Source organism: Canariomyces notabilis (genome assembly GCF_033297395.1).
Source record: "Canariomyces notabilis strain CBS 508.74 unplaced genomic scaffold N656scaffold_23, whole genome shotgun sequence".
NCBI lineage: Eukaryota > Fungi > Ascomycota > Sordariomycetes > Sordariales > Chaetomiaceae > Canariomyces > Canariomyces notabilis.
Genome location: NW_027041845.1, coordinates 39,168 through 65,016, shown reverse-complemented (window position 1 = coordinate 65,016; position 25,849 = coordinate 39,168). Strand labels below are relative to the sequence as shown.

Below are 25,849 nucleotides of genomic sequence, written 5' to 3'. Positions count from 1 at the left end.
AAAAGGGAGAATGTTGACACCAGAAGGGAAGGAAAAGAGGACCTAATAGCAAGCAAAAGGGAGGAGAGACGGCGCAGTAAAATAACTCATTGTGGAAACTAAGGTACCTTAGGTATTGCACGGATGCTTAGACTTATAATCAAGTACTTGAGGTTCGGAGCTCCTTCCAGTTTTACACACCCGGACACATCACACAGGTTGTCACACTACATTGAACAAGGCTAGACCCACAACGGTGGAGGCCATGGAAGAGAAGACGTCAAGACTTCTTCGATTGATCGATTCCTTCTCTCTAAAATAGAGTGTCAGCAGCAACTGCCAGATCCGTGCACTTACACTAGTGTATCACGGATAAACTAGGTGTACCATACGAAGGGTATGTTTGCGTTGCCCGCAACCGGGTAATGGATACACTAGATACCCAAGCTGGCCAGGATACGCTGAGAATTTCTTCAAGTCAATCTTTCTTCGACTGACCATGAAAGGCAATGGAGGCCGCGGCAGCTGCGAATTCTACCTTGCTTCAGAGTTCAGACTCTTCAGTGCTATAACTCGTGGGACGAGTGTAGGTTCACACATCAATTCAATAATTTCGCCAAACCAATATCTAGATCCCTGGATGCAGCACGGTTCGAAGCCAACACCCCTTTGTTGAAGATTCCCGTATATTATGGCCGCGTAATTCGTTCGGATACTGCCGCGGGCGATCTCCCAGATCGAGTTTCCGCCCAGGATCACAGCATAACCAGCCACCTACCCTGCTAACATTCGCTCACGCAGCATCAACCAAAAGCATGCCCAGTAACACCGGATCTAAGTGGGTTTGATGAGTTTAAGATTACAGTAGCGTGGCATTAACTATGGATTCCTTGCGGTATGAGTTCCCGTCCGTCACCTTCCACCCCATAAGTCTCTATGTAATTACGGAGTATACATCTCAAGATATCAAATGGCAAGCCCAGGCAAGGCATTGTGATTGCGCCGCTTATGATGATCCTAGCGCGGTTTTTCACGTAGCAGCCGCAGGTCCGTGCAACACGCCCTAGGGAGGCGTGTTGCACGTAGTTTACATAGGTACCTGTACGGAGTACATACATATAACGTTATCTTGCCTTAGTTCCTAGGGGAAATGTATTTGCAGTACAGTACGCCGTACAAAACTCACTACACACACAGCTACTAGTATGTAATTCGTTGATAATCCTCAGCACGATTCTCTGCTTCCTCATTTCTCATCTTGCATGCCAATGTGGCAGCGGGCGGTTGCACAATCCATATGTGTACACGTATGTACAATATGTACAATACAGTACCGGATCGACAGGGCAGCACCCTGATCTCGAATTCCGTCTCCACCACTGCCACGGAGCAGCTTCGCTTTCTGGACAACACGAACGGGCGAAGCGCACCCCAGCACCCTTTGGGAGTGCAGGCCCGATCTTCGCGGGTTTTCCAGATTGCATGGGGTTGTCTTCAACTCCTTGTCACTGTGCAGCGCCTTGGCATGGCAAAGATGTGTATCCGCACATTACATACAGTACAATACTGGACCCGACGATGCTACACCATGATAACGTCAGGAGCTGGCACTGCTTTCTACACTAGTGTATATGGCCGTGCACCAAGAACATATACTTTTCCAAGCTCTGACCACTCACAAATGTTAACACCGACTGGCTTGCGGAGGCAGCAGGGACGCCATGTGTCGCCGCACATGTGGCCCGTCGCGCGATCGGAGCCATGTCTCAGCCAGGCACCCGACAGGGGTCATCCGCGATAGCGCCGCCGGGGAGCTTAAGCCTTGTTGAAGTTGGCAGGGGTTGGCGGCCCCTGGTTCATAAGTTTATCATCACCACCTCTAACGCCTAAGTACTACCGCAAATACTCATCCGATTTGGAAATACGACGCTACTTCATCCAGCCCAGGCTTGCCTTGCTATTGGCCACATTGTGCCCATGCTGCATGTCGCGTATCTACAAAGGAAGCCATGAGGTCCAAGACCTGGGCCCTAACCCTAATTCTACACCCTTTTCCAGTTCACTTCCCAGTCTACCTACACCTTTCAAACTCAATTTGACTGCGTCCTTGAAGCGATATCCGCCTATCAAATGCGTCAAGATGGTCTCGGTCGATTCGGGAGAGATTGATGTTGTCTGTAAGCAAATTTGGCTGATTGAACATGCCTGTGACCTATACCGACTGTGTGTACGTAAGCGAAGTGCAGGGCACAATGTGGCGAATAGTAAGGCAAGCCTGGCCTTGGATGGAGTAGCGTTGTATTTCCAAATCGGATGAGTATTTGCGGTATTGTACAGTACAGTACGTATTACTAATGTATGTATCGGTTAGTACCTCCATACAATCAGTATTACCTAGCACATACGTACAGTACAATACAGCAGCCGTCCAAAGTCAGGCGAGAACGACCCGGCACCTGCAGCCCTCAGCAACAGACAGGTTGACATCGGATGAACTGCCCAGAGGAGCACCGCTGATCAAACTTTGCATACAGGGATGCTACCAGGTCTTATGTACGGGTGTCAAGCAGGCGCGGCGAGCGTATAATTTTTCAGTGCTCATCGTCACACAATACAAGTCAGACATATCGAGCACCCCTGCGGCTGTCTCCCATACTCATCAATGCAATCTTGGACGTACGGATCCGCGTGAATACCAGACCCCGTTTGAGACCCACCAACGCGGGTCAAGCTGTGGAGTTTAGAGCGGTATCCCTACGGCGTTGCGCCGAGTGGGCGTCGTCCCGAACGAGATTTGCTGGACAGCTCGAGCTTGGTACGCTCCAGCAACCCCTAGTCAACCAAGTTGCACCTGCAGAGACTTCTGCCGCCTTCTGCCGGAACCGTGGGCAGGAGGCAGGCCAGAGCACGCACTAGTTTCGCCTCCACAAACTGCGGAAGATCGACTAATAACTCAGACCCTGACCGCAGCGGTGCCTAGGCCCGTTGAGAAGGAAAGGCCGCGACGAGTCCCGTGCAAGAAGAGCCAGCGTGCAGCCAGCCAGCCAGCCACCAATCCACCAATCCAGCCCTAACCGGTTGTGCGTGGGTGAAGAGTCTTTGCCGTGTGTTGTCATATTGTCAGGGACGGGTTTAAAGCTTGACGAAACGATACTCGAACTTCCAGATACAGAGTCCGGGAGCTATGCGCATAGAACAAGCCTTCCGGGTGTCTCGCCTTTGCCCAAGCTGGCGCAAGCTTCAATTTAAGAACTCACATCATTGGCAAAGACTCGGGGAAATGCTTGATTCACATGTGGCAGATAGAAGCCCAGCAGTGATGGGCTGGACCAGGGTTACCCTTCTGACTCCCATTCCCCCACCGTGCACGCCTCTTGGGGCTGGACCGGGGCCAAATGCCTTCCCTGGCCGTTGGACTCACCTTCTCGGTTTAACGTTAGCGCCAATGGACTAATAAGATCGAGTCAAGCAAGCACACACGCCCGCTCCTGCCTTTACCTAGATCCCTTCAAGGGTAAGGTACTCTCAAATACACTACGGTACATACACACATATTTGGCATCCACCTTCCTGCTTTCTGTGGCCTTGCTCCGGAGCAGCATCTAGTATCTCTTGGCCAGCAAGCCAAGCTTGCCCGCCATATTCTCCAACTACTGGCCCCATCCTCCTCTCGACTTCTGCGCAGTATCCCGGTCCTTCTAGCAGCTCGTGCGGCCCAGTACAGTCCTTCCGCAGATTATCAACCCCTAATAGCCCGAAAATCCTGGCAGCAACTGGTCATTTATAGCGGATGTCCTTGACCGGACCCGTCTTGCGTGGTCGAGTGCTACGCACCAATCCCCTATCCCACGCTCTTTTCAAGACAGTAACATCCCGCATCGGGCTTGCTCGCTCGCTCTTGGCGACTAGAGATAGACGTCCGACGACAGTTGCCTTGCATTCCCTTCATCAGAAGCTTCTATCATTCAGAGATACCATTCCCCTAGACCACTCACACTATTTCGCTTTGGTCGGCACCGTTAATACCTCAAGGTGGTCGTTGGGTTGAAGCCCAATTGCGTACCTGTCTCTTTCTCCTCGAAGGGAATGGGAGTGGACTGTATATCCTCCAGCCAACATTAAACACTGTCACGGTGGTAACGTCCCCTCCTGCACGCCCAAGGCGTACCAATAAACGGCCTACCTCTAGCAGCAACTCACATCCTGCCAGCAAGCAACCTCTACCAGCCCAGAAGCGCCGAGTTTCTGGTTCCCAAAAGCTTTGTCGGAAGTGGAGATACTTGTTCCAGTAAGTCACTCGCCCACTCCTTTTTCTCACCAGCCGCCCCAAACCCCAAGCAAAGGTTGCCACCTGCAGCTCCCCTGGCCTCTCCTTGGTCCTGGTTTATGCCGTGGTCCAGCAAATCAGTGCTATTCCGGATATTCCACATTGCATGCTCACTCGTTCACTAACCTTCCTCCGCGTTTCTGCCAGTTCGGCATCCGTTTAATCTCAGATATCATACAAGATTCCCATTATCTGCCCGAGGTTGCGCCATCTGTGCCTCTTAACAAGCAACTATCCATCAAGTGTCGACATTCCAAAGCAGTGATTGCGCGACGGTCCTGATGCGATAACGTCGCTGTCTGTCCGGGCTCCTCCTCGACACCAAACGGGGCTTGGTGAGCTTCCTCTCTCTCATCAGCACCGTCTCGAGCGGCCTTCGTATTGAGCAGACCCGTGAGCTGTTCCCATAGTCTTGGGCGTTGCCCTGCGAAAAGTAAACCTCTCCGCTGCCCGTGGCCCTTGACTTGTCAGCCGCATGGCAAGGCGGCTCTCGGGGCGAGACCACATCGACCCTACCTCCACCCGAGTCTACCGTCCTAAACTTACCCGATAGGCACTAGATGTTGCAACGGCCAACCCGTCCCAAGGCCGCGAGATACACCGAGAGCCACTTTGCGGATTTATCTTGGACGAGCGTTCGCCTCGCAGCTTCCCCCGGGCAGTCATCATGAGTGACTACTACCATCACTTCCTGTCCTCGATGGCCGGGGTCGGGGGTTTCCCCCACCGCAACCAGCTTGATGGCTCTGGGCAGCTTGCTCAACCGAACCCCTTGCAGATTGGAGGACCTCCGGGCTCCAATCCTTATCAAAGCCTAGGCTACTTTACAGGATTCCCAGAGCCGATTATGTTCAATGCGCCCAAGGCGCAAAGAAGCAGGCGGAAATCTGCTCCGGGCCTCGACCACGTTAAACATCGCCGTACGAGATCCGGTTGCTACACTTGTCGCAGTCGTCGTGTCAAGGTATTAAGAGATAACCTTCATCGCTTGATCTTTTCTGACCTTGAGAACAGTGCGATGAAACCCATCCTATCTGCGAAAGTACGTTCCAAGCAAGGGTGCAAATGCAACTGGTCTCTTTGCTGACCCAACCCAGGATGTAGGAAGGGAAAGAGAGAGTGCGTTTACCCAGAGCCGCCGCCACCAAAGGGACCCGGAAGTAGCAGTTCGAAAGATTCAGCCGGGCCCAGTCAGCAGGCTAGCCCGAGCTCTTCTCGCGGTGACGACGATGACGAAGCCGAGCAGGACGTCAAACTAGAGCCTATTATGGATGAGGATGAAGACGAACCACAAAGCGCGACGTCACAGACGTCGGCCCCGAGCTTTCCCCTTCGGAGATCTAGTACGACGTCCTCATTCGGCCTCCAGCGTGTCACGACAGGGCCACGACAGGGGTCCGAAACGCCTTCTTTTGACGGGAACAAGAGCTCGTCCCCGTCGTTGTCAGCCGGGACTAGTAGCGCGCTCACACCTGTCGGCTCGCATTTTACCGATTCGCCGCTGACATCTTCTCGCCCGGACTGGACATTCCTGCCACACGAGCTGCAGTTCTACCTCGGCTACTTCTACGACAACATCACAAACTATCATTACGGGGTGGTGAATGACGAGGATGAGTTTTTCAAGACAGGTCTGACCGGCTTAGCGATCCGGAACGAAGCACTGCTCTATGCCGTGGTAGGCTTTTCGGCATATCATCACGCATTGAAAAATCCGAACGGCAAGATCAATGACTTCCTACAATATTACAGCCGCAGCGTCACCCTGCTGCTGGATTGTTTGAAGAAGAAAGAGAAGTATAGCGTGGGAACCTTGTTTACCATATTGCAACTTGGCACCATAGAGGTAAGTAACTGCGTCTGTCTGGTAACGGGCGGCTTGGGGCAGGCTAACAACCTGGGAAGGAATATTTGGGCGACTGGATTAACGTCATGGGTCATCAAAAAGCCGCCTTCGAAGTTCTCACCCAGCTTTTCACACCGCAGACGGTAATGCAGACACCTGTGGGCCGTGTGGCGCTCATGTGGTTTTCGAGGTTCGACGTCTTTATTGGAATCATGGGCTGCTTCGGTACGACAATGCCCTCCCAGTGGTATTCGGCGCCGGTGGAATACTATGATGCAAAGGTGGCAGCAGAACCTCAGAACGTGGGCTGGAAGATCGAGGCCTGCCAAGCGCGGCTTCGACAGACGACGATGGAAATGGCGTTGCTGTATGCGAAAGGGGCAAAGCAAGAAATCACCGAGGACGAATACACTGCCAGCTATCGCAGGTTGTCGGAAGCCCTCCTGGACTGGAAAGAGAGCTGGGATCCTGCCCTAACCGATCCCGCGTTTATCGTGTCGGAATCCCCAGAAATACAGAGCCCTGAGACAGACGATGTCGCCAACCCGTCTACGCCCACAGTCCTCTTCCGGCCGCCACTGTTCGCCTCAACCATCCTTATGTGCGAATACCACTCGATTGTGCTAATGCATGGGAGCCAAGCAGCTGTGGAGCTCACGGGGGAGATGCGGAAGAAATTGACGGAGCATGCATACTCAGTGTGCAAGATTTGGGAGATGGTAGAATTATGGCAAGACAGCCCACCGGGTAGCCTGATCATACTGCAGTCCTGCCTGGGAATAGCGGCTCTCTATGTTCCACGAGAAGCGAGGCGCTACATGTGGATCAGGAGAAAATTTGCCTTGCTCGAGAGGATGGGGTGAGTTTTCCTTTCCAATCCGGATGGGGTAATCTTGGCCCGAGGACGCCTTTGCGTCAGGTGTCCAGTGCTGCGGGTTACCTAACCGCGTATTGCAAGGCAGAGGCTAATGGAAGCGTATCGCACGCTCACAGATACATATCCACCAGCACGATGCGTACACGCATGGCGGAGCTTTTTGCTGACGAGAGCTGTGTCCGGTGGTGGCTGCCCAACGACGAGGGCTTCACCCCGCTCCTTCAGAATCTACGGGCCATTGCAGATGAGCGAAACGCGATGGCCGTGTCGACGCAGCAGGAGAGCCTGCAGCAAATTCGCCAAGTATTTTCCAAGATGCGGATTGGGACAGTCGGTGGAAGCTCCGGGGCCAATGACTCGGGTGGTGGAGCGAAGGAGGAGGATACGATGGCCTGAACCGACCGACCGAGCGATAAGTGATTTGACAATCGACGCACCCCACCGATTTCGGCTTTCCTCAATCAAGCACGCCCGGTGAGCAGTGAAATTACAAAGGACGGAGCCTGGTGGGGGTTTTCCGATTTTGACACCTTGACACCAGTCTATTGTTTCGATCATCGGGGCGCTTACAAGCCGGGGTTCAGGCTGTTTGAAAGATGGAGACTGTCAAGAGCTGGATGTGAGTTCAAGGATACCCAAAAGCGCGGGAAGAGTCGACGACGTTTGGGCCGAGAACGATGCGGCTCTCTTTGCCGCACATGGTTCCAGTCCTTGGACAATTTCCTGGGACCCGACCATGCGGCCTGCGACGTTGAATATTGATGCTAATGCAGGGGGGAATGGGCGCTTTGGCCGCGGCTTGGACCGTTTTGGATCTCTGAAACAACCCCTCGGCACATTTTGGGCGCTTGTACTCCGTACACTCCAGTACACTCCACGATTGTACTGTACGCTGGCAAACCCCCTCTATTACCCCACACCCAGACCCACGCACGAATGCGTGCGGCGGGCGGGAGATCAGCTGCAGACATCGGACGAACTGATCCGTTCAGAATCCTCGGCCGCTTCAGCTATTCTCCGCGGTATCAATTCACCCGAAAGAGCAGCCGGTCACTGACAGTGACATACCATCTTGGCCCACCCTGATGAGGTCTACCAACAGACAGTCTCACTGATGGCAACGGAGCACAGCTGCTTGCAGATGTGCTTGGATTGTGCATAAACTAATTACCAAGCGCCGGGGTGACATTGCTCAGCCGTGTTCTCCACGCAACCTCCTTCTTGCATTCTCCGAACTTTGGCTTTTTCATTTTCACCCATGTACGATGTTTCTAGGATTTTTTCTACACTACTTCACTTCGTCTCTTGTATTATCTAACATACATTACTCGGCCCTATTTCTATTCCTCCAGCCTATCATGTCCTTAAAACTCGTTGACCACCAGCACCTTCACCAGCATGTTCAGTACACATTCTCTATACAACTACCCGTTACACAAAAGTGAATCGTTGGGATATATATACCGGTATACCCCTTATCCGAGAGCATGATTGAAAACTTGATTCGGCTGACCCGGTCTGGATGGATGCTTCGGGGCAATCGGAGAACGGAGAGGCAAAAAGGGGTAATGGAAAATGGGAAGGGAAAAGGAAGATTGCAGACACCGACCAACCCAGGCCGTACGAAAAGGATATATGTGGAAAGCATACGGTATATGGGAGCACTCATGGCGATGGCCGGATGCTTCGCACTTTTTGCACCAAGCGGAGCATTATTTCTTGACATTTTCAGAGGCATTTCTTCTCGACTGTACTATACAGATATCAATTGCAGGCAAATAAATCATGACCTTTCCGTTTAGGATGCAATTATGCAACCGACAAAGCGTTTCCTTCCCCTCGGGAGCCATCTTGTCCTCTCCAAGTCATGGTAGTCATACAAATCAAGTAAGCAAATACAGAAAATGAAGGCTGGTATTTAATACAGCTAGACAAAGAGAGGAAGGATAGGGAGGGCGAAGAAAAGAAACAGATGAATACACAAAAGGGGGAAAAGAAGGAATGGGACAAGCAGGGCAAGGAGAAGGATGCGAGCAACAACACCCCCCACCTCACCCAGAAGAGGTGGTAGTGAGCCCTAATCTGCCCTATCCTCAGTCTCCTTCTGACTCTGTTTATCATCATCGTCGTCAGCACTACTCTTTTCCTTCTTCTGCCCGTCCTCATCCTCCTTCTTCTCCTGTTCCTCCACTTGGGCCGCCGCCACGCCGCCCTCTCTGTCGGACATTGCAGTCGCAGTCCCAACAGCAGGGTCCTCCACAGCCTCCTCTGTTGCTGCAAGAGTCACTTGCGCCGGTTCTTCCCCATCGGTTGCGGCGACGGTTGAGACGTCTTGGGCGGGAGGGGATCTCTCTGCTACTGGGGCCATTGTCTGGTCGTGAGAAATCGAACCGGACGCGGCCGTCTGGCTTTCGTCACCTTCGCCCTGCTCAACGGAGGCCACTTTAGTTGAATCATTGTGAACTGTCTGCTCGGCGGCACCTTGCTGGGCCTCGGCCGGCCCGGCGGGGTACGTTTCCTCTTGGTTTGCCTCTGCCTCTGCTTCTGCCTCTGCTTCTGCTTTGGTCTCGACCTCAAACTTGGCTTCGGGCGCAAGAGACTCAGGTGGTTCGGATCTGGACGTGGATTCGGCCCCGTCCTGAGAATCAGCGGGTCTCATGTCTGGGTCTGAGCCGGCTTCGGCAACTGCCGCCTCGGCTTCTTGCGCTGACAAGGACCCTGCCTCAACGGGCGCCGGCTCGTGCACGGGTTTTCCACTCTTCTCCGCCGCAGGCACGGGCGGAATCACGCTAGACGGTCGTGTTGGCTGCTCGGCTGACGGGAGGGACTTGTGCTCCACTATGACGGGTATGCTGGCCAGTTCCAGTTCCTCGTCGGCAGCCGCCGCCGCCGCTGCTGCTGTGGGCGGCGGCGCTCCTGAGATGCGCATCGCGCCGAGCCGGCTGGACAGGTCCGTCCCGTCGTCCTCGTCGGCCTCGAGCACCGTCGGAACTGCGCTTCCTGTCGAGGGGCTGCTCTTAATGTGCCTCCTCGTGTTGGTCCTGCTCATGGACGGATCCTCAAGGTCGGCGGCGCGCTGGCCGGGCGGCTTGGCGATGGAGATGGGTGGAATATGTTGCTGCTGCTGGTTCGACTGTCTCCTCTCTGAGCTAGCATCCCCCAAGCCATTCCCGACGGAACTGTCCAGGCCTTCGGCCTCGGGCGGCAACTTGTAGTTCTCGGCCGGGAGGAGGTCGTAGACATCGCACACGGTCTTGAAGAAGACGTAGAGGCCCGTCTGACTCTCGACTGCCCAAAAGACGCCGCGGTGTTGGAACCATGCGTGGGCAAAGATGCGGTGCAGGCGGCGAAACACGTTCACCAGGTTTTTGAGGGCCGTGTTCTTGTCGTGGGCGTCGACGACAAAGCGGCTGGGGAAGATCTTGGGATTTGTCACGACGTTGGCGGCCCAGTCGAGCGTGTGGCAGCAGTAGTCGATGGCGCAGCAGTTCTTGGGCGCGTCGTGCACGGCACACAGAAACTGCCACTCGCTGGCGCGCATCTCGGGGCAGGTTTGCGCGCTGCATGGGGGAGCGTCGAACAGGAAGCCAACGATCAGGCTGTTGCACTGCGCAATCAGGAAGCGGCAGAGCTCGTACAGCCACAGCGTCTTGTCAATGCCCGATGGCGGGGTTGCTAGCAGCTTGGCCGTCTCGCGCGTGATTGGCGATGTGTGGCTGGCCGTGTGGTAGTAGTGCAGAGCAGCGAGATGTTCCTGGAGCTGGAAGGCCGAGTCGAGCTGTCAGTATCGCATGTTAGCATTTGCCTAATCTTCCTGCAAAAAAACTGCAAGGCACAGCTAGCGAGTGCGGACCTCGTGCAACGCCACGAGAGGCGGACCGGCTGCCATGTCGGCGGCTTTGGTGCCTGGGTGGATGCGCCGTTTGGCATTCGTGTCGAAGGCTGTCTGCTCGATCTGGGCTGCCTGGCGAGCTGCGTCAGGGCCCATGAGCGGCGACTTGGGCCCGAATTGGATCTCGGCCGGGGGCGGTGGGCTGGGAAGCCTAGGGGAACTCGGCGGCAGCGACATGGCGACTCTGACGATGCGATATTTCTCACGTTTTCAGAGTCGTTCGCAGGCGTCCACAGATTGCATCACGCGCCGCCATCCACGACTTGACTCTCAGTGGTGAGTACTGGGATGTTGGGGCCTTTTCTCTGGTTGTAGGCAGTAGCAGGCAGGAGGACCGGGTTGATGGTGGGGAGTTCCTTCCGCTCCGGTGGAAGAGAGCTCTGACCAACGTCTGCTTTACCCCTGCCGGTAGTACGTTGTTAGCGCCGATCCAAGGTAAGATCCGGGTTCAATCAATGTTCAATGTTACCATCTAACAAACTTCGCAGGAGAATCGTAACCATACCTAAAGTATGTATACCCAATACGAATAGCAACTGCCTCTTCAATATCTACAATGATCAGACATCGACCTAAATTAGTGGTTATACCAGTTTTGAAGTCGAGAATCAAATACGGCTCAAATTTGTTTTTCTAAAAGAACAACCAGGGCCCTGTTGATAATAAAAGGGACAGGCAGTCAAGCCACCTAGGTTCTGCTACTACAGCATGCTCTCCGAACACTGCACAACATGGAAGCACATCAACGTATATATTACGCCAGTTGCCGGTCGCTGCGTCCGAACGCGCCGAAGCCGAAATCTTTCCGACTCCCTGCCCCTGGCCATGTTACTTCCATACACAGCAGTAGTCCTGCTTGTATTGTACATACAATCCCTAGGTAATCCGTACTTAGCTTCACATTGGATTAACACATTGTGCCAACAGAGCTTGAGGCTTGCCTTAGGCACGAACTTCGATCTCAAAGATCAGTCTAAAATCTAAATAAGCCTGCTGTTCAAGTCCCAGGTCACTGGCTGATGCATTTACATATCTAAGTGCCATGATGAATTGCCTCTCTACTAGGTACCTCCGTACACGTAGTATTTTATGCAGAACGTGAACACAGTGTTGTTTACAGTACACCTGTGACGCTGCCCCGCAATCTTGGCCTCACTCTTTGCATGTCTGTGAAGGTACGGAGGTATCCGATTACGTATCCGTGACTACTTGGGTGAAGCGTTTCCATGTGACGACCGCAGTGATCCATCTTCTCCAGACAGAGCTCCTTTTTTTCACTTGGGACAACGGAACTGGATAAACAGCGCGAAGACAAAACTAAACCTAGATGGATTGGGATGACGAAGAAGGGCCGCCTGAGCTTGTTGGCACTCGCGACCAGCTAGAAGCCGAAGAAAAACCAGTAAAAGTGCCCATTACGATAGTGACAGGTCCGTTCCATTGCTCGGGCGTCATCCCTTCTCTAACTAACCCCAGTCTGACATGGAACAATACGTGCAGGATACCTAGGGGCCGGCAAGACAACGCTTCTAAACTACATCCTTACTGCCGAACATGGCAAGAAGATCGCTGTGATTATGAACGGTAAGGGGACCGTTTCCATCCAACTACCGACTCTGGACCACATTTTACTGACAACTGAGAATGCATCTAGAGTTTGGTGACTGTGAGTTCTGAGTTTTCTAGTCTCGGCTTACCTTTTAGAGGAGCCTAACACGGTTACTAGCACTTGACATTGAAAAGTCGCTCACCATCAACAAGGATGGCGAGTCCGTCGAAGAGTGGATGGAAGTCGGTAACGGTTGCATCTGCTGCTCTGTTAAGTGAGCTCCGTATGGCCTTGCAGATGGCGGGAGCGGCCCTTGTTAACGTGAGTCGCAGAGACACGGGGGTGGCCGCCATTGAGTCACTGATGGAGAAGAAGGGCAAGTTCGATTACATTCTTCTCGAAACAACAGGCCTCGCAGACCCGGGGAATCTTGCTCCACTGTTCTGGATGGACGATGGACTCGGCAGCACTATTTATCTGGACGGCATTGTGACTCTGGTTGACGCCAAGAATATTATCCGCAGCCTCGACGATCCCATGGGGAAAGTAGAGGGCCACGAGGACAGCGACGGCCACGGACCCATCATGACAACCGCCCATGTGCAGATTTCCTATGCCGACGTTGTCGTTATCAACAAATCTGATCTAGTCAGCGAGCTGGAGCTGCAAGCAGTGAGGGACAGGGTCGCGTCCATCAACGGCTTAGCCAAGATATTCGTAACCTCACGGAGCGTCGTGCCGGACTTGGAGGGTTTTGTCTTGGACCTGCACGCGTATGACAGGGTGGAAAATCTCGACCGTCCGGCCCTTGGCCATAGCCACCTCGACAAAGTAAGAAATGTCCATGTCACCGTTGCCCGGCCACAGAATTGCTGACCCTCGATAGACCATATCGACGCTTTCTATCCCCCTGCCAGAATTGACAGCGGACCAGCAGTCGGCGGTTGATGCCTGGCTGCGCTCGGTTCTCTGGGAAAACGCCCTTCCAGGCCACAAACCCGGTACTGGGCCAACGTTCGAGATCCACCGATTAAAGGGGCGCTTCCACCTTCGTGGTGGGAGAGAGAAGATCATCCAAGGGGTAAGAGAGATCTTCGACATATTCGACAGTACCTCGCCGCAGCCTGTATCAGACAGTCCACAACCTGGAAAGCTCATCCTAATCGGGCGGCATCTGGAGGATTTTGATTTCCAACGAAGCCTTGAGGATGCCATCCGGGTTGCCCCCTCGGCTTGATTCTTCTTACCACAGACAAGGCGTTGGACAGGATGCATGAGTGGGCATAGAATAAAGGGAATCTCACCAAAGATAACTCACAGACATATGATTCCGCCCCTGAAGCGGTAAAATGGTGTCTCACATGCTACTCTGTACGCTATGTAAATATTCCACTCCACGCTAGCCTTATCACAGTAACGGGGGCGCACGGACCCCTGAACATCCATCAGCTCCCCCAGAGCAAGCCTCGCAAGCTTACCATTTCTGATTTCTTTCTCATTTCCTGTTAACGCTAGCGTGATCTGCAGATCCCACCATCGTTGGCCAAGCGTTTGCAGCCGCAGCCTCGAATCCTAACCGCGAGCGACCTCCAGTGTGGATTCACCAGCCAAACGTATATTCCTTAAACCACCTTTGGCTTCTTTCACGACAGAGGCTCTCGTGAACGACGCATTGCTCCATCAACGATCCGACCGATAACTCATAATCCGCGACCTGCTCAATGATGAATCGACCAGGTATGGTGGCAGTCCGCCTTCCCTTCTCGAGTTCGAAGCCTTTCGTGTGCCCCGCTGCTACCCCCCGTCTCGAACCACGATATGACCTGTCCCGACGTCCCCACTGCCTCACACAACCACTGAGCGGTCTGCCAATGGCCTGGCTGTTGATGGAATGTGGTGCGATGGCGTTGAGTGACAGAGAGCTTGGTTGGCCGCGATGCCCTGGCTTTGGCGATACTTGCGACAACCCATCTGTCGCTTTGCTGATGCCCGTGGCCTTCCTCCACACCTCTCTGGCACTGAAAGAGTCGGACATTCTCTTGCGATGGACTGCTCTGTGCAATTCCCGGAGAACCAAGCTCGCTCCCTCTAGCCTCCCTCAGTGGGCTGTTGGAGATTGTCTCTGCGCATCCTCCCTCTCCGCCCACCACCGTCTCGCTCACAGGAACGAGGTGTGCTGACGAACGGGAATATTCAGGGGCTGTCCCGCAGGCGTTACGCGGCATGCCCGGCGGGTTTGGAAACCAACAGCAACAACAACAACAGTCCGGCCGTGCCGTGTCGAGCAGGTTACCTAATGGGAAGCTAGGTGCGGTGTACACTTCGCTCGGGGTCTAACTGATGGCTGACTCGAGCAGGGCCCGTAGGCAACGGCGGTACTGGGTGGAATTTCGGTGGTGGTCTACCTATGGGAGGCAGCGCAAGCGTGCCTCCCGGGTCGGCCGGGCGATTAGGAGGAAATATAAGTTTCGCGCAGAGCTTGAGCGGGTCACAGCCGGCGACACCACTAGACCCCTCGTAAGTTTCTCTTCACTCTTCTGAATTTCTTTCTCTTTTGTCGTTGCGACTCGACCTTTCTGCACTTCAGAAATCGCTTTCCGCACACGTGTGCGATCAATCCCCCAGCCAAGTGGCCTTTTCCATTCACATTTTGACCATTTTCCCGTGTCACACTCTCTGCTTGGCATCGCCTTCATCTCTTTTCCTTCCGAGTCGCCAAAAATGGCTCCCGGGGGAAACCGACCCTACCACTACCAAGGCCGGCGCGGATCCTCGCGCGGAGGTCGAGGCGGTAGAGGCGGACGAGGAGGACAGCAAGGTGGACGAGGAGGACAGCAAGGCGGGCGAGGAGCGCACCCAGGAGGACGAGGAGCTTACCCAGACGGACGAGGAGGGCACCCAAGCGGACGAGGAGCACACCCAGGTGGACGAGGAGCTTATGCAACCGGCTTCCAAGGGTATCATGGAAATGTTTGCGCAGATGAGGCCATTGCTGACCGCATCTTTACCAGGGAGTTTCCATCATTGTCCAATACATCTCAGCAGAACTCGGTTGGCCAATCGTCTATGTGGACAGGTCCTCGTGCCCTAGCTGGCGGGCTGCACCGGGGTACAGGGACTCCGCTATCGCAACAAACCCAGCAAGACGACTTTTTCCCATCGCGACTGTCAAGATATGGGAGCCAGAGCAATGCTTCCCAAGCACCTCCGGGACCGCCCGGGATTGCCGACGAGTTTCCGCCACTTAACCGGGCTGCGAACGGCGAGATTGGCCAGGAGCGCGGGGGCAATCTAATGTCAGGTATGGGCTTTGGTGGCCAGAGCTCGGGTTCTGCCATGCAGACGAACCGGGCGGGCAACGGCTTGCTAAATGCCCTTTCCGCGACCTCACGTGCCGCAGACCTTCGCTCTCAAGCTGCGATAGCACGGCCCCAAGACCTACGGAGCCCAATCGGCGAGGACGAGGCTCGTCAGAAGCATGCAGGGTATCGTGAGGACAGCATAACATCACTCACGTCGGCAGCGGATGCACTTGGCAACAGAAACCCGCTTGGTGCGATTGGGAACGATGCGCCTGCGGCAAAAGGCAAGGAAGAGGAGAAAAACCAGGGCAATCAGGTACAGGATCCGTTGGAGGGAATGGCGCCCATCGACAAGTTCGGTCTGAAAGGGCTTCGACACTTGATGAACAACTACCCTGACTACAACGCGCTCACGTGTGGGATTGATCCATCGACCCTGGGTCTGGATATGCGGTCATCAGAGTATGTCTTACTAGGCGAAAGAGAGACGTTTATTGTCTTGCTGACGTTTTTCAGGATGATTTCGACGCAAATCTACTCGTTGTTCGATGACGTGCCGCCGCGACAGCCCATCCCGAAATTCCAACTGCCAGAATGCTACCAAGTCAAGAACGTTCAGCCAATCGAAAACAAGATATCTAGCTTCAACGAAGAGACCTTGATGTGGATTTTCTACAGCTGCCCCCGGGATATAAAGCAACACCTGGCAGCAGTGGAACTGTGAGTAGTGCCGTTTGGCAGATTGCTCCTGCTGTGGTTTCGCACAGCTAACATGTGTTTTAGGAACAACCGCAACTGGCGATGGCACAAGAAGCTGCAACTGTGGCTGACGAAGGACGATGTCATGATTCCTCAAGCGCTGAGTCCGACTGCGGAGCGCGGCTACTACATCGTCTGGGATACCGCCAACTGGCGTAAGGAGCGGGTATGTGTTGAGGGCCCTTGTGCTGAACGCAGGACTACTTGCTAATGATTCTCATAACAGCGAGAGATGACCTTACATTACGGGGATCTGGATACCACAACCAGTGCGCAGCTCCCCAGCATAGGAGCCTGAGGGGCGTACTGATGCACACACAACCAGTGTGCCAGCTCCCGAGCAAAGGAGCGAGATGGGCGAACGGATGCACGACTATGACTCTACACACGCCCCAAACATATCGAGGTTTGGGATTCTATCACGTGGCGACCGGATGGCGACCGGTACGGATGCACGACTATGACTCTGCACACGCCACAGACATGTTGTTGGGATTCTATCATGTGCGTATGTACGGAGTGATGTACAGGGCTACCAACGAGGCCTACCCGAAGTGAGCTCCCAAAGTGAGCTATGGAGCTCTGGAGCGAAGGGTTTGGGCAACTCCGAATTATAGGTAGTCCTTCTTTATTTCACCAACCGAGGCCTGCTCGAAGAGAGCTAGTAAGTGGATGGTCTAGGCAACTCGGAATGATAGTTCTTTCTCCATCTCTGGCGGTTCTGAGTTCTGACTCGGTGAATGCTGCTTGCAATCTGGGGAATTTGCGGTGTCACTCTTCCGCGTGGGGCGTAACGTGGCTTGATGAGGCCACCACTCGAAGAGTCAAAGGGGCGGAAGGTACGAAGTACTTAATGTCTTGGCACAGCTCGGATCTCTTGGAACTCCACCGAAACCAGCAACATCCCATCGAATGAACCATCCAATCCCTCGTGACTCCGACAAACTCCCTGGCATCCGTTCCCATGCCCTCTTTCTCTTTTGCACCAGCTACCAAAGACTATATCTTCCCGTCTGACAAAATTGCGCATCCTCGTCCAAGAAAATATATCGTTCGCGAGCGAGGGTTAAGGTGTTGAGCAAAAGGCAACACAACCGTTGCCTCCACTCACCTCTGGACCGGCAGGCACGGATAACGGGATCCGTCGCCCGAATCACCGCCACGCAAACCTAGTAGCAGTCACCAGGGAGCAACTTGTCTATTTCGCTTGGGTGCAATAGTCAAAGCGCCGCTTGATCCTGATAGCTCATCAGCTCGGAAAACCCGGGCGGACCCGGGCGGCGTGACCGCTCAAAGAGCTTGGTCTCCCTACAGCAGAACCGAAGCAAAAGCCAGAAACGTATCCGCGGCGGCACAACGCTTTGGTCGATCAAATCGTTCGGATTAGTCGGACAGTCCGGGATTAGTTGGCTGTGCTGTGTGTTGGTCAAAACCCGCCATGGCGAACGAACACGATGATCAGCTGCAACAACAGATCAATGTCCCATCGCTGTTGGTGATACTGGTCGTGTCAGGGCTCATTATACGGTACCTTTTCTTTTCTCCGGCCGGCGGGCCGTCCTCAAACGGGGGCTCAACGTCGACAAGACGGGGCGGGAATGAGCAGGCGGCGGCGGCGCTCATGAGGTCCAGGGAGGCGGCGGCCGAGAGGATCATGCAAATGTTTCCGCAGGTGGAGAGGCGGACGGTGCTGTGGGATCTGCAGCGCACGGGGGGCAACATTGCCGCCACGACGGAGAGGATTTTGATGGGGCGTTTGGAGACGGTGGGTTTTTACCCCCTTGGTTCAGGTTTTTATCTCCTTTTTTTTCTTGTTACAGCTAGCTAATCGGTTACATGCCTCGCAGCCCCCGGTAACATTTCAGCCGCCTCCGCCTCCCAATGCTACCAACACTAATGGGCGGGAATCCGCCGCGCAGGCATCCAAGCCTGCTGATAAACCCGCTGAACCGGATCTTATTACGCGGTATAACCTGGCGGATAAGCTGAAGGCGCCCCCGGAGGAATCCGAGAGCAGCGCGGCTGGGGCGAGCGCGAAGGGGACTGGCAAAGGCTGGAGCACAAACAAGGAGGAGAGACAGTCGCTGTTGCAGAAGCGGAGGGACCAGATGATCCTCGAGGCAAGGAGGAAGATGGAGGCCAAGATTGCCGCCGAGAAGGCTGCCGGGGCTAGTTGAGAGGTTAGTTTTCCGGTATGAATACCAGACTGGCTTCTACTTCTGGAGAGACTTGTTCACAATAAGGGAGCTGCATGTGTACGTTGTTTTATCTTCGGCAGCGCGAGCTACATATGGGTCAAACAAGTTAGTTGTCACAAAGAGGCCTTTACAGTTTACATGGGCTGGCAACAGGCGTCGCAGCGGCTCGTGAGCGGGAATGTCTCGGCCAGCATGCGCCGCCTGATGTATGCAGGAATGTTTACAAATAGAACAATAACATTCACTATGGCTTCATGTAAACTCATCTCTTCTCGACCTGGAATGCACCGGCGGCAAGGATTGTGTGGATTAGCAGTCCGTCTGTGTGCCTCAATTTCAGCTTGGTACTGTAGATGAGATACGCAAACGCGGCCTCAGCTACAGATATAGCTGCATTACGAAGTAAGTCCTCCACCTCTTAACATACCTTACTTCCCCAGGGCTAGATGGGTGCGTAATTCACCTAGGCATCAAAAGCATTTCACAGCATTATTATATGCATTCTGTCAAACCTCTCGAGAAAAACAAGATGGATGAGGGTTTAGATCTCCCGGCCCCTCTAGATACTCTTCTTGATAGCCTCGAAACCCCACCAGCCGATCAGCTCCTTTCAAGCCTCTTTGATACTCCGTAAGCTCAAGATAAGATAAGCGCTCTGTCTCGCTTTCACATGCTTGGGCGATCATCGCATTGCTCCGCTTGTGCTATGATGAGGCACGCACAAACATGCCCAGACGATGACTGTTTGGAAACAGAGTGACTGACGTGGTTGTGTTGCCAAAGAACACGCATTTTACATTCCTTTCTTATAGAGGCACCATGACGGGAAAAGAGAAGAACTCCCTCCACGTAACGGTTTGCCCCTGTAATTTCAAAGGCTGAGTGCCCGAGACATTCTAGAAGTCCCGTCTGGACTGAATCTCGACTTGTCAGCGCTACTGCCGACGCATGTCCCCGCCTCTCTACTATTTCATGCAGCTAGAGGTTAAGTAACAGCCGTGCCATAGTGTGGGTTGTCTCGGTTGTGTCCGAGTGCGCAGCGCCTTCCTCCCCATCCCACCTTGCACCCCCAGTGACCTGCTACAATGAAGCAGTCCCGTTCTGGCAAGACACATATTGTCAAGCTGCGAGCTCTCATACGGCCTCGAGGGGAGACGGCTCAGCCATGAGTAACACATACTTTCTTACCGACGAGGAAGTCGAGCTCACCCAATGGCGGACCGTTCGCAATCTGGTCTCTTCGGTGCTTCCCGCGCCCTTCTCTCAGGGGCGCTCTCGTCTGAAGTCCGCAAGCCGCGAGCCGAAGCCGGCATGCCGTACGGCGGGGCCGAAGCGGCCTGTTGAGGGGCGCCAAGCGGTATCGGCATCGGCCGACCAGACAGACATGGTGGCCACCCAAGGACGGGACCGGCAGGCCATTCCTGACAGACACACTGCTATTATTACCGCCTTCAACGGAGGGAAATGGTTCGCCTCCAAGGTTGCCGATGCAGCCGTGATGTGGGCACAGGTGCCTGATGAATCGTCGGGGGTAAACTGGAAATCCGGCAGTCAAGGTTTGCGGCCCCACCCACCAGCAGCATCACCACGGAACTGACCAATCAATGACCATGGCCCGTAGGTCTCGAGCTCATCTTGAACTCGGGCCGCGAGTACATCGGCAGACCGAACGAGGACTACAACCCGGAGTTCGAGCGTGCGGCTTACATTCATGGCGCTCAACACGTACTCCGGGGTCTTCCGCGGGACCTCGAGCCCGCCGAGGTAGCCATGCTGCGTCGCGCACTGCCCCCAAACATGGCGGCATCAACGTCTCGCCCTATCAAGGGAGGCGAGCCGCAGGCGGCAGACTCGCCCAGGAACCGCAACTGGGTGCACACTTTTGCCCTTTGCTTGCTCGGATTCATGTCCGCGCTGATTGCCTGGATGGGACCGCAGGTTGTGAACGTGGGCGCCAAGGCGATCCGGCTGGAGACACAACACAAGTACTGCACACGCTCATTGGCCATGGCCATCCGACGGCTGTGCCAAGTTTTCCGCTGGGCCATCGACAGCATGCCAGGCCGGCTTCTGTCTCAGGCCTTCGAGTACATCTCGGAAGGCGTCTACGGCGCCCTTCAAGAGTTCACCGAGAAGCAAGCTGAGCCGGGGTGGATGTGGGAACAAGAACAGGAGCAATACAGTAGAGGCTGACAATCTAGCCCAAGGGTCACGCTCCTTCTCATGTTAGGGATTTTTTCTCTGGGATTAGACGGTATTCACTCAGCGTAATAGTACTTGGGGTATCTTGAATTGGTTTGAAAAAGTGAAGGAAATCCACAACTGGGTTGGACGAAAGCTTGGTCTCCGTCCTCTGAGCCGCGTTGTCTTTGGCAGGGAATTTGGATGCTGGAAAGTCGAGATGCTGTGGGCACTGGGCCCACGATAATCTAGTGTATTAAGTGTAGTGTAACCATGTAACGTACGAATACCGGTACTGTAGGCTATGTACAGTGTTACACTAGCGTAATCATTTCTTATCCGATAAGATAAGGACCCCTGCGACCAACTCAATCCTAGCGCTGAAATTTTTCTTGCTGCCGTTTCTTCTGCTTGTCTAGACAAAACCCAAAAGGTCGACACTCCCAGAGAACGCAATCGTGTCTGATCAACGGCGACGCCCAATCTTTCGTGGAATCTTGACACTCGCTGCCAACTCGATTACTGAGTGTCAATCAATACAATTGGGCGCGCCAAATCTCACGCAGTCGCCATGATGAAGACCGGCCTGTTGCGCCACGCGGCCGTGTGTCGCGTCGCGCTCGCTGCACGCCCTGCCCAGATTGCATTCAGATCATCGTCGGCAGCCCTCGGCCGCTCCCTCCCCGTCCGGAGCGTTGCGGCCTCATGCCGCCCAGTGGGCTCCTTGCTCCGCTTCTACTCCAGCGAGTCTGCGGCCCCCGCCCCTTCGGAAGAGGCCGCCCCTAAGCTCGTCACTCGTTTCGACGACCTTGCATCCCTCGGTGTGGACTCTCAGCTTGTCAATGCCATTACTCAGGGCATGAAATACGAGACAATGACCGATGTGCAATCCAAGACCATCAAACCTGCGCTTGCCGGGAAAGATGTGTAGGTTGAAGTTCCTGTCCCTTGTGCAACCCATGCAAGAATGCTTAACAGTCCTACTACAGTGTCGCGCAGGCAAAGACGGGTACCGGCAAGACGCTGGCCTTTTTGATTCCCATCATCCAAAGGATCATCAACGATCAGCCAGATCTCGCGCACCGGGGCAGGATGCGGGCGCGCTCCGATGACATCCGCGCCGTTATCCTGTCACCGACTCGCGAGCTGGCCGAACAGATTGGCGTAGAAGCAAGAAACCTCTGCGCGGGAACTGGAGTCATTGTCCAGACCGCTGTTGGCGGTACGCAGAGAAACCAGATGTTGCGCAAGACGCAACGGGAGGGCTGCCACTTGCTGGTCGCCACACCAGGTCGTCTGGCCGATATCCTCTCAGATGCAACAACCGGAATCGATTGCCCCAACCTTTCGGCGCTGGTGCTGGATGAGGCGGATCGGATGCTGGACGTGGGATTCGAGAGGGAACTCAACGAAATCCTCTCGTTCCTCCCCAACCGTGCTGAAGTTCCCCGCCAGACCCTTCTTTACTCAGCCACCATGCCCAAGAACGTTGTTGGACTGGCTCGTAAATTTGTCGACCCTACCAACTTCGAGTTTGTTCAAACGATCAGGTCAGACGAAGCCCCGACGCACGAGAGGGTACCGCAGTTCATTGTCCCATGCCGCGGCTTTGAGAACCTTGCTCCAACGTTGCTGGAGCTGATCCGTCGCGATGTTCGGAAAACTCTTGAGGACTCCTCGCAGCGCCCCTTCAAAGCCATCGTTTTCCTGCCCACCACTGCGTCCGTCGTTGCCTACTCGTCCATCTTCCGCCGCATCAAGTACAATGACAGCCTGATCCCCACTGTCTTGGACATTCATTCTAAGCTCACCCAAAATGAGCGCACCCGCAATGCCAGTCAGTTCAAGAACATGGAGAGCGGCATCCTTTTCTCATCTGACGTCACGGCCAGAGGTATGGACTTCCCCAATGTGACTCACGTTATCCAAGTACACCTTCCCAACGACCGGGACCACTACATTCATCGTATCGGGCGGACCGGGCGAGCTGGCAAGGAAGGCCAAGCCTATCTCCTAGTTTCCGATGCTGAAGTCCAAGGGGCGAGGGAACGGCTTCCGGGGTTACCCATTCAGCGGGTCAAGGATTTTGAAAGCGCCACGTTCCAGGTTACCAACCTGGAGGATCTTCCACAAACCTTTGCCGAGGTTTTGGAAGCCTCAAAGAAGCAACCGTACGATGTTCTTCAAAGCATGTATGCCGCGTTCCTTGGAGGCGCCAGCAGGGGCATGGATAAGGAGACCCTAGTGAACGAGATCAACAGGATGGCCATGTACTCCTGGGGGATGGAGGAGCCGCCCGCTGTCAGCCCTACTGCCGCGGCGCATTACAAGCCCGGTCTCCTGCGGATTGCGGAGCGCCGCCGACGTTCCGGTTTCGGCGACCGCGGAGGTTTCGACGACCGCAGGGGTTTCGACGACCGCGGAGGGTTCGGCGACCGGGCACATCGCAACTCCCGCGGGCCCCGAAGGGACAGGGACAGCTTCTCCGTGCTCGAGCGAAGCAGTGAGCAGAGGGGGCGAAGCCGGCGCGCCCCATCCGCGACCTTTTAAGGCCTTATTGAATTCATGGGCATCGGACCTCCTCATGTTCGTTCTTTTCGAACATCCGCCGACGCCCTGCTCGGGCGCTGTAACTTGTATGATAGAAGATCTTGGCTCTTGCTCCTCTCGAGACGGAAAGAGGGGACGGTAGCGCAAGGTGTGCAAAAGCGGAAGTAATGGCCAAAAAAGGAACGGGGGCGAGATAAATGCGCTGTATATATCATTGTCTACGGAGTTGGCCGGCTCGGGTTTAGAATTGGGCTATCATGTCTTTGTCAGCTGTTTTATCTGCCAGGCCCAGGGAAGATTATTTCTCGGCTTGGCTGGGCCATTGCGTGGGAAACTGGACGGATCTCACCTCTATCAAGCTTTCTTGTATGTACATGTACACCGGGTTTCTGCTTGTGTCCCACCGGTATCATATCCTAGTACTAAATAGTGTAAGATGGAGTGTAATGAGTGTGTTGTGTTTGAAACTGCTCTTGACCACTATCGTGATGAGCAAGAGCATCAGTACATACCTACAGGTTCGCTTCCTGAGGACAATCCGAAGTGAAGGATTGACACTCTGAGTACCAGATTTCCTTGAGCCAGAAGACCACCAGAAAAGCTCCGCAAAAAAGCATTCAATGCCATCGCCTCCTGTAACGCCGGGCTCCCTTGATGATCCGCCTATGTAGGTACTCCTGCGCAGGTTGCCTCCAGCGTCCAACGGAGAGGCGGCCAGTTGATGAATCAACCAGTCGCGCCACGCGCCTTCCGTGAACCACCTCCTTGTGCCGTAACTATCTTCAAGCCCATCCCACTGACAGACACTTTCCGGTGTTCGCCCAGAAGCAATACTTGATTTGTTTTGTGTACAGGGCCATAACCCTGCATGATATGGTTTCCAAAATCTTCCCCTCTTGGGCTACCACCCAAAACGGACAAGTCAAAGCAAGCCAGTACGAGAAAAAGCAACAGTACTCTTTGGAGGACAGAGATCAGCCACGCAGCAAGGTATGCGCATCCCAAACCAGTACCCGCTGGTCCCAGCCGGCCGAGGCGAGCCAGCCGCCCGTGCCAAACAGACACCAATCGACGCCCGTGGCGAACTCGGAGTGACGGTTCATGACGCCGAGCTGAGTGCCCATGGCGATGACGGGCGGTTTCTGTTCCGGCAGCGGCGGAGGAGGCGCATTCGGCATCATCAGGCCGTCGGACCACACTCGCACCGTCATGTCGTAGCTGGCGCTGGCCAAGACGTCGCTGGCGTTGGGGCTCCAGGCGAGCCGGCGCACCGCGTACTCGTGGCCCAGTAGGACCGAGAGGGGCCCGCCGCGCGGGTTGCGCACGTCCAGCACGCGCACGTGTCGGTCGACGCCGCCCGTCGCCACCACCGTGTCGCGGTACTTGTTCCAGTCGTGCGTCAGGACCTCGGAGGGCTGCGACAGGAACCGCTCGCCGTTAGAGAGCACCGGCGGTGGTTGTTGTGGCTCGGGGACCCCGTGCACCGGGATGAGCGAGACGAGGTGGTACTTGGCCGAGACCGGGGTGCGCAGGTCGAAGATGCGGAGGTGTGAGTCGGACGAGACGCACGAGATGATGCTCGGGTTGGTGGGGGAGAAGCAGGCTGAGTAGGCGCAATTGCCGATTGGGAGGGTTTTGAGGGATGATGGGCGAGACGGAGACCACTGGTCGAACCAAAGGGATCATCAAAGCATCGGTTAATCCCAGGGCAGCGACGCACAGGGAGCTAGGTGAAGGGGAGAAAGAAAAGATCTCACGATTTTGACGGTCCCGTCCCAGGAACTGGAGATGAAGGTATCCTTGGCGATTGGGTTCCAACACACGGAGAAGGCCTCCCGCTTGTGCTCGTGGAAGTTCATGACGGGGAATTCGTCGGGTGTTGTTATGTCAAACAGCTTGAGCGAACCATCACCGCCGGCAACAATGAGCTGGTTCTCGTTAATCTCGGACCAGGCAAGGTCGTAGAGAGCATCGTTTGTGTCGAAGGTCTTCTCGGCTTGAATGCCCCCTGGACCCAGGCCAAGCACGAAGAGTCGACCGTTGCCCACGATGCCATAGTTGGCCGACGCGGCGACGGCGAGTCGCGAATCGTAGTAGGGCGAGTATTTGACCGCGTACGGATTGAATCCGGGGGTCCGGAACTCCAGCATAGACGCCATCGCCCCCTTGTGCCGTCGACGGGCGTTGGCCTAGGTGTGGAACGCCAATCCGAGGTTTTGAGAAGTTGAGTGACTTCCATTCGGTTATTCGTATCAGCGAGGGAAATGGCGGCATTCAATGAATCGTGGGGTACATAATGTGTGCCTCGGCAGTTTTGGGGTCTCATGGAAGTTACATCATTTTGGTGCTTGCCCCACCATCATGTGGAGGCAACCCTGTCCCAGAGTGG

The 25,849-nt window shown here is 54.8% G+C and overlaps 7 protein-coding genes across 7 annotated transcripts; 5 read left to right on the top strand and 2 right to left on the bottom strand.

Annotated features, from left to right (window-relative positions):
• Positions 1 to 4,973: 4,973 nt before the first annotated feature.
• N656DRAFT_791558 (uncharacterized protein) lies at positions 4,974 to 7,425 on the top strand (the record flags this gene model as incomplete). Its single annotated transcript, XM_064816986.1, has 5 exons — positions 4,974 to 5,270; positions 5,321 to 5,348; positions 5,404 to 6,152; positions 6,212 to 7,011; positions 7,146 to 7,425. The coding sequence occupies 5 exons, from the start codon at positions 4,974 to 4,976 to the stop codon at positions 7,423 to 7,425; spliced, it is 2,154 nt and encodes a 717-aa protein (XP_064667263.1).
• A 1,681-nt stretch (positions 7,426 to 9,106) lies between these two features.
• N656DRAFT_800601 (uncharacterized protein) lies at positions 9,107 to 11,098 on the bottom strand (the record flags this gene model as incomplete). The annotated part of the gene is made up of 2 exons (XM_064818028.1): positions 9,107 to 10,807; positions 10,883 to 11,098. The coding sequence occupies 2 exons, from the start codon at positions 11,096 to 11,098 to the stop codon at positions 9,107 to 9,109; spliced, it is 1,917 nt and encodes a 638-aa protein (XP_064667262.1).
• Positions 11,099 to 11,652: 554 nt separating this feature from the next.
• On the top strand, positions 11,653 to 16,829 carry N656DRAFT_791556 (cobW-domain-containing protein; the record flags this gene model as incomplete). The annotated part of the gene is made up of 12 exons (XM_064816985.1): positions 11,653 to 11,668; positions 12,268 to 12,351; positions 12,422 to 12,505; positions 12,648 to 12,744; positions 12,803 to 13,301; positions 13,357 to 13,551; positions 14,586 to 14,778; positions 14,837 to 14,987; positions 15,482 to 16,234; positions 16,289 to 16,492; positions 16,556 to 16,697; positions 16,758 to 16,829. 12 exons carry the CDS (start codon positions 11,653 to 11,655, stop codon positions 16,827 to 16,829), a joined length of 2,490 nt encoding a protein of 829 aa, XP_064667261.1.
• A 1,140-nt stretch (positions 16,830 to 17,969) lies between these two features.
• Positions 17,970 to 18,708, top strand: N656DRAFT_791555 (uncharacterized protein; the record flags this gene model as incomplete). Its single annotated transcript, XM_064816984.1, has 2 exons — positions 17,970 to 18,296; positions 18,379 to 18,708. 2 exons carry the CDS (start codon positions 17,970 to 17,972, stop codon positions 18,706 to 18,708), a joined length of 657 nt encoding a protein of 218 aa, XP_064667260.1.
• Positions 18,709 to 19,655: 947 nt separating this feature from the next.
• N656DRAFT_315212 (uncharacterized protein) lies at positions 19,656 to 21,239 on the top strand. The gene is made up of 2 exons (XM_064809215.1): positions 19,656 to 20,285; positions 20,351 to 21,239. The coding sequence occupies exons 1-2, from the start codon at positions 19,895 to 19,897 to the stop codon at positions 20,920 to 20,922; spliced, it is 963 nt and encodes a 320-aa protein (XP_064667259.1). The 5' UTR covers positions 19,656 to 19,894; the 3' UTR covers positions 20,923 to 21,239.
• A 76-nt stretch (positions 21,240 to 21,315) lies between these two features.
• On the top strand, positions 21,316 to 23,915 carry N656DRAFT_782510 (DEAD-domain-containing protein). The gene is made up of 2 exons (XM_064815774.1): positions 21,316 to 21,837; positions 21,900 to 23,915. The coding sequence occupies exons 1-2, from the start codon at positions 21,482 to 21,484 to the stop codon at positions 23,458 to 23,460; spliced, it is 1,917 nt and encodes a 638-aa protein (XP_064667258.1). The 5' UTR covers positions 21,316 to 21,481; the 3' UTR covers positions 23,461 to 23,915.
• Positions 23,916 to 24,434: 519 nt separating this feature from the next.
• N656DRAFT_831272 (WD40 repeat-like protein) lies at positions 24,435 to 25,797 on the bottom strand (the record flags this gene model as incomplete). Its single annotated transcript, XM_064818626.1, has 2 exons — positions 25,218 to 25,797; positions 24,435 to 25,124 (listed from the first exon to the last, which is right to left on the bottom strand). The coding sequence occupies exons 1-2, from the start codon at positions 25,617 to 25,619 to the stop codon at positions 24,435 to 24,437; spliced, it is 1,092 nt and encodes a 363-aa protein (XP_064667257.1). The 5' UTR covers positions 25,620 to 25,797.
• Between the last annotated feature and the right edge of the window lie 52 nt (positions 25,798 to 25,849).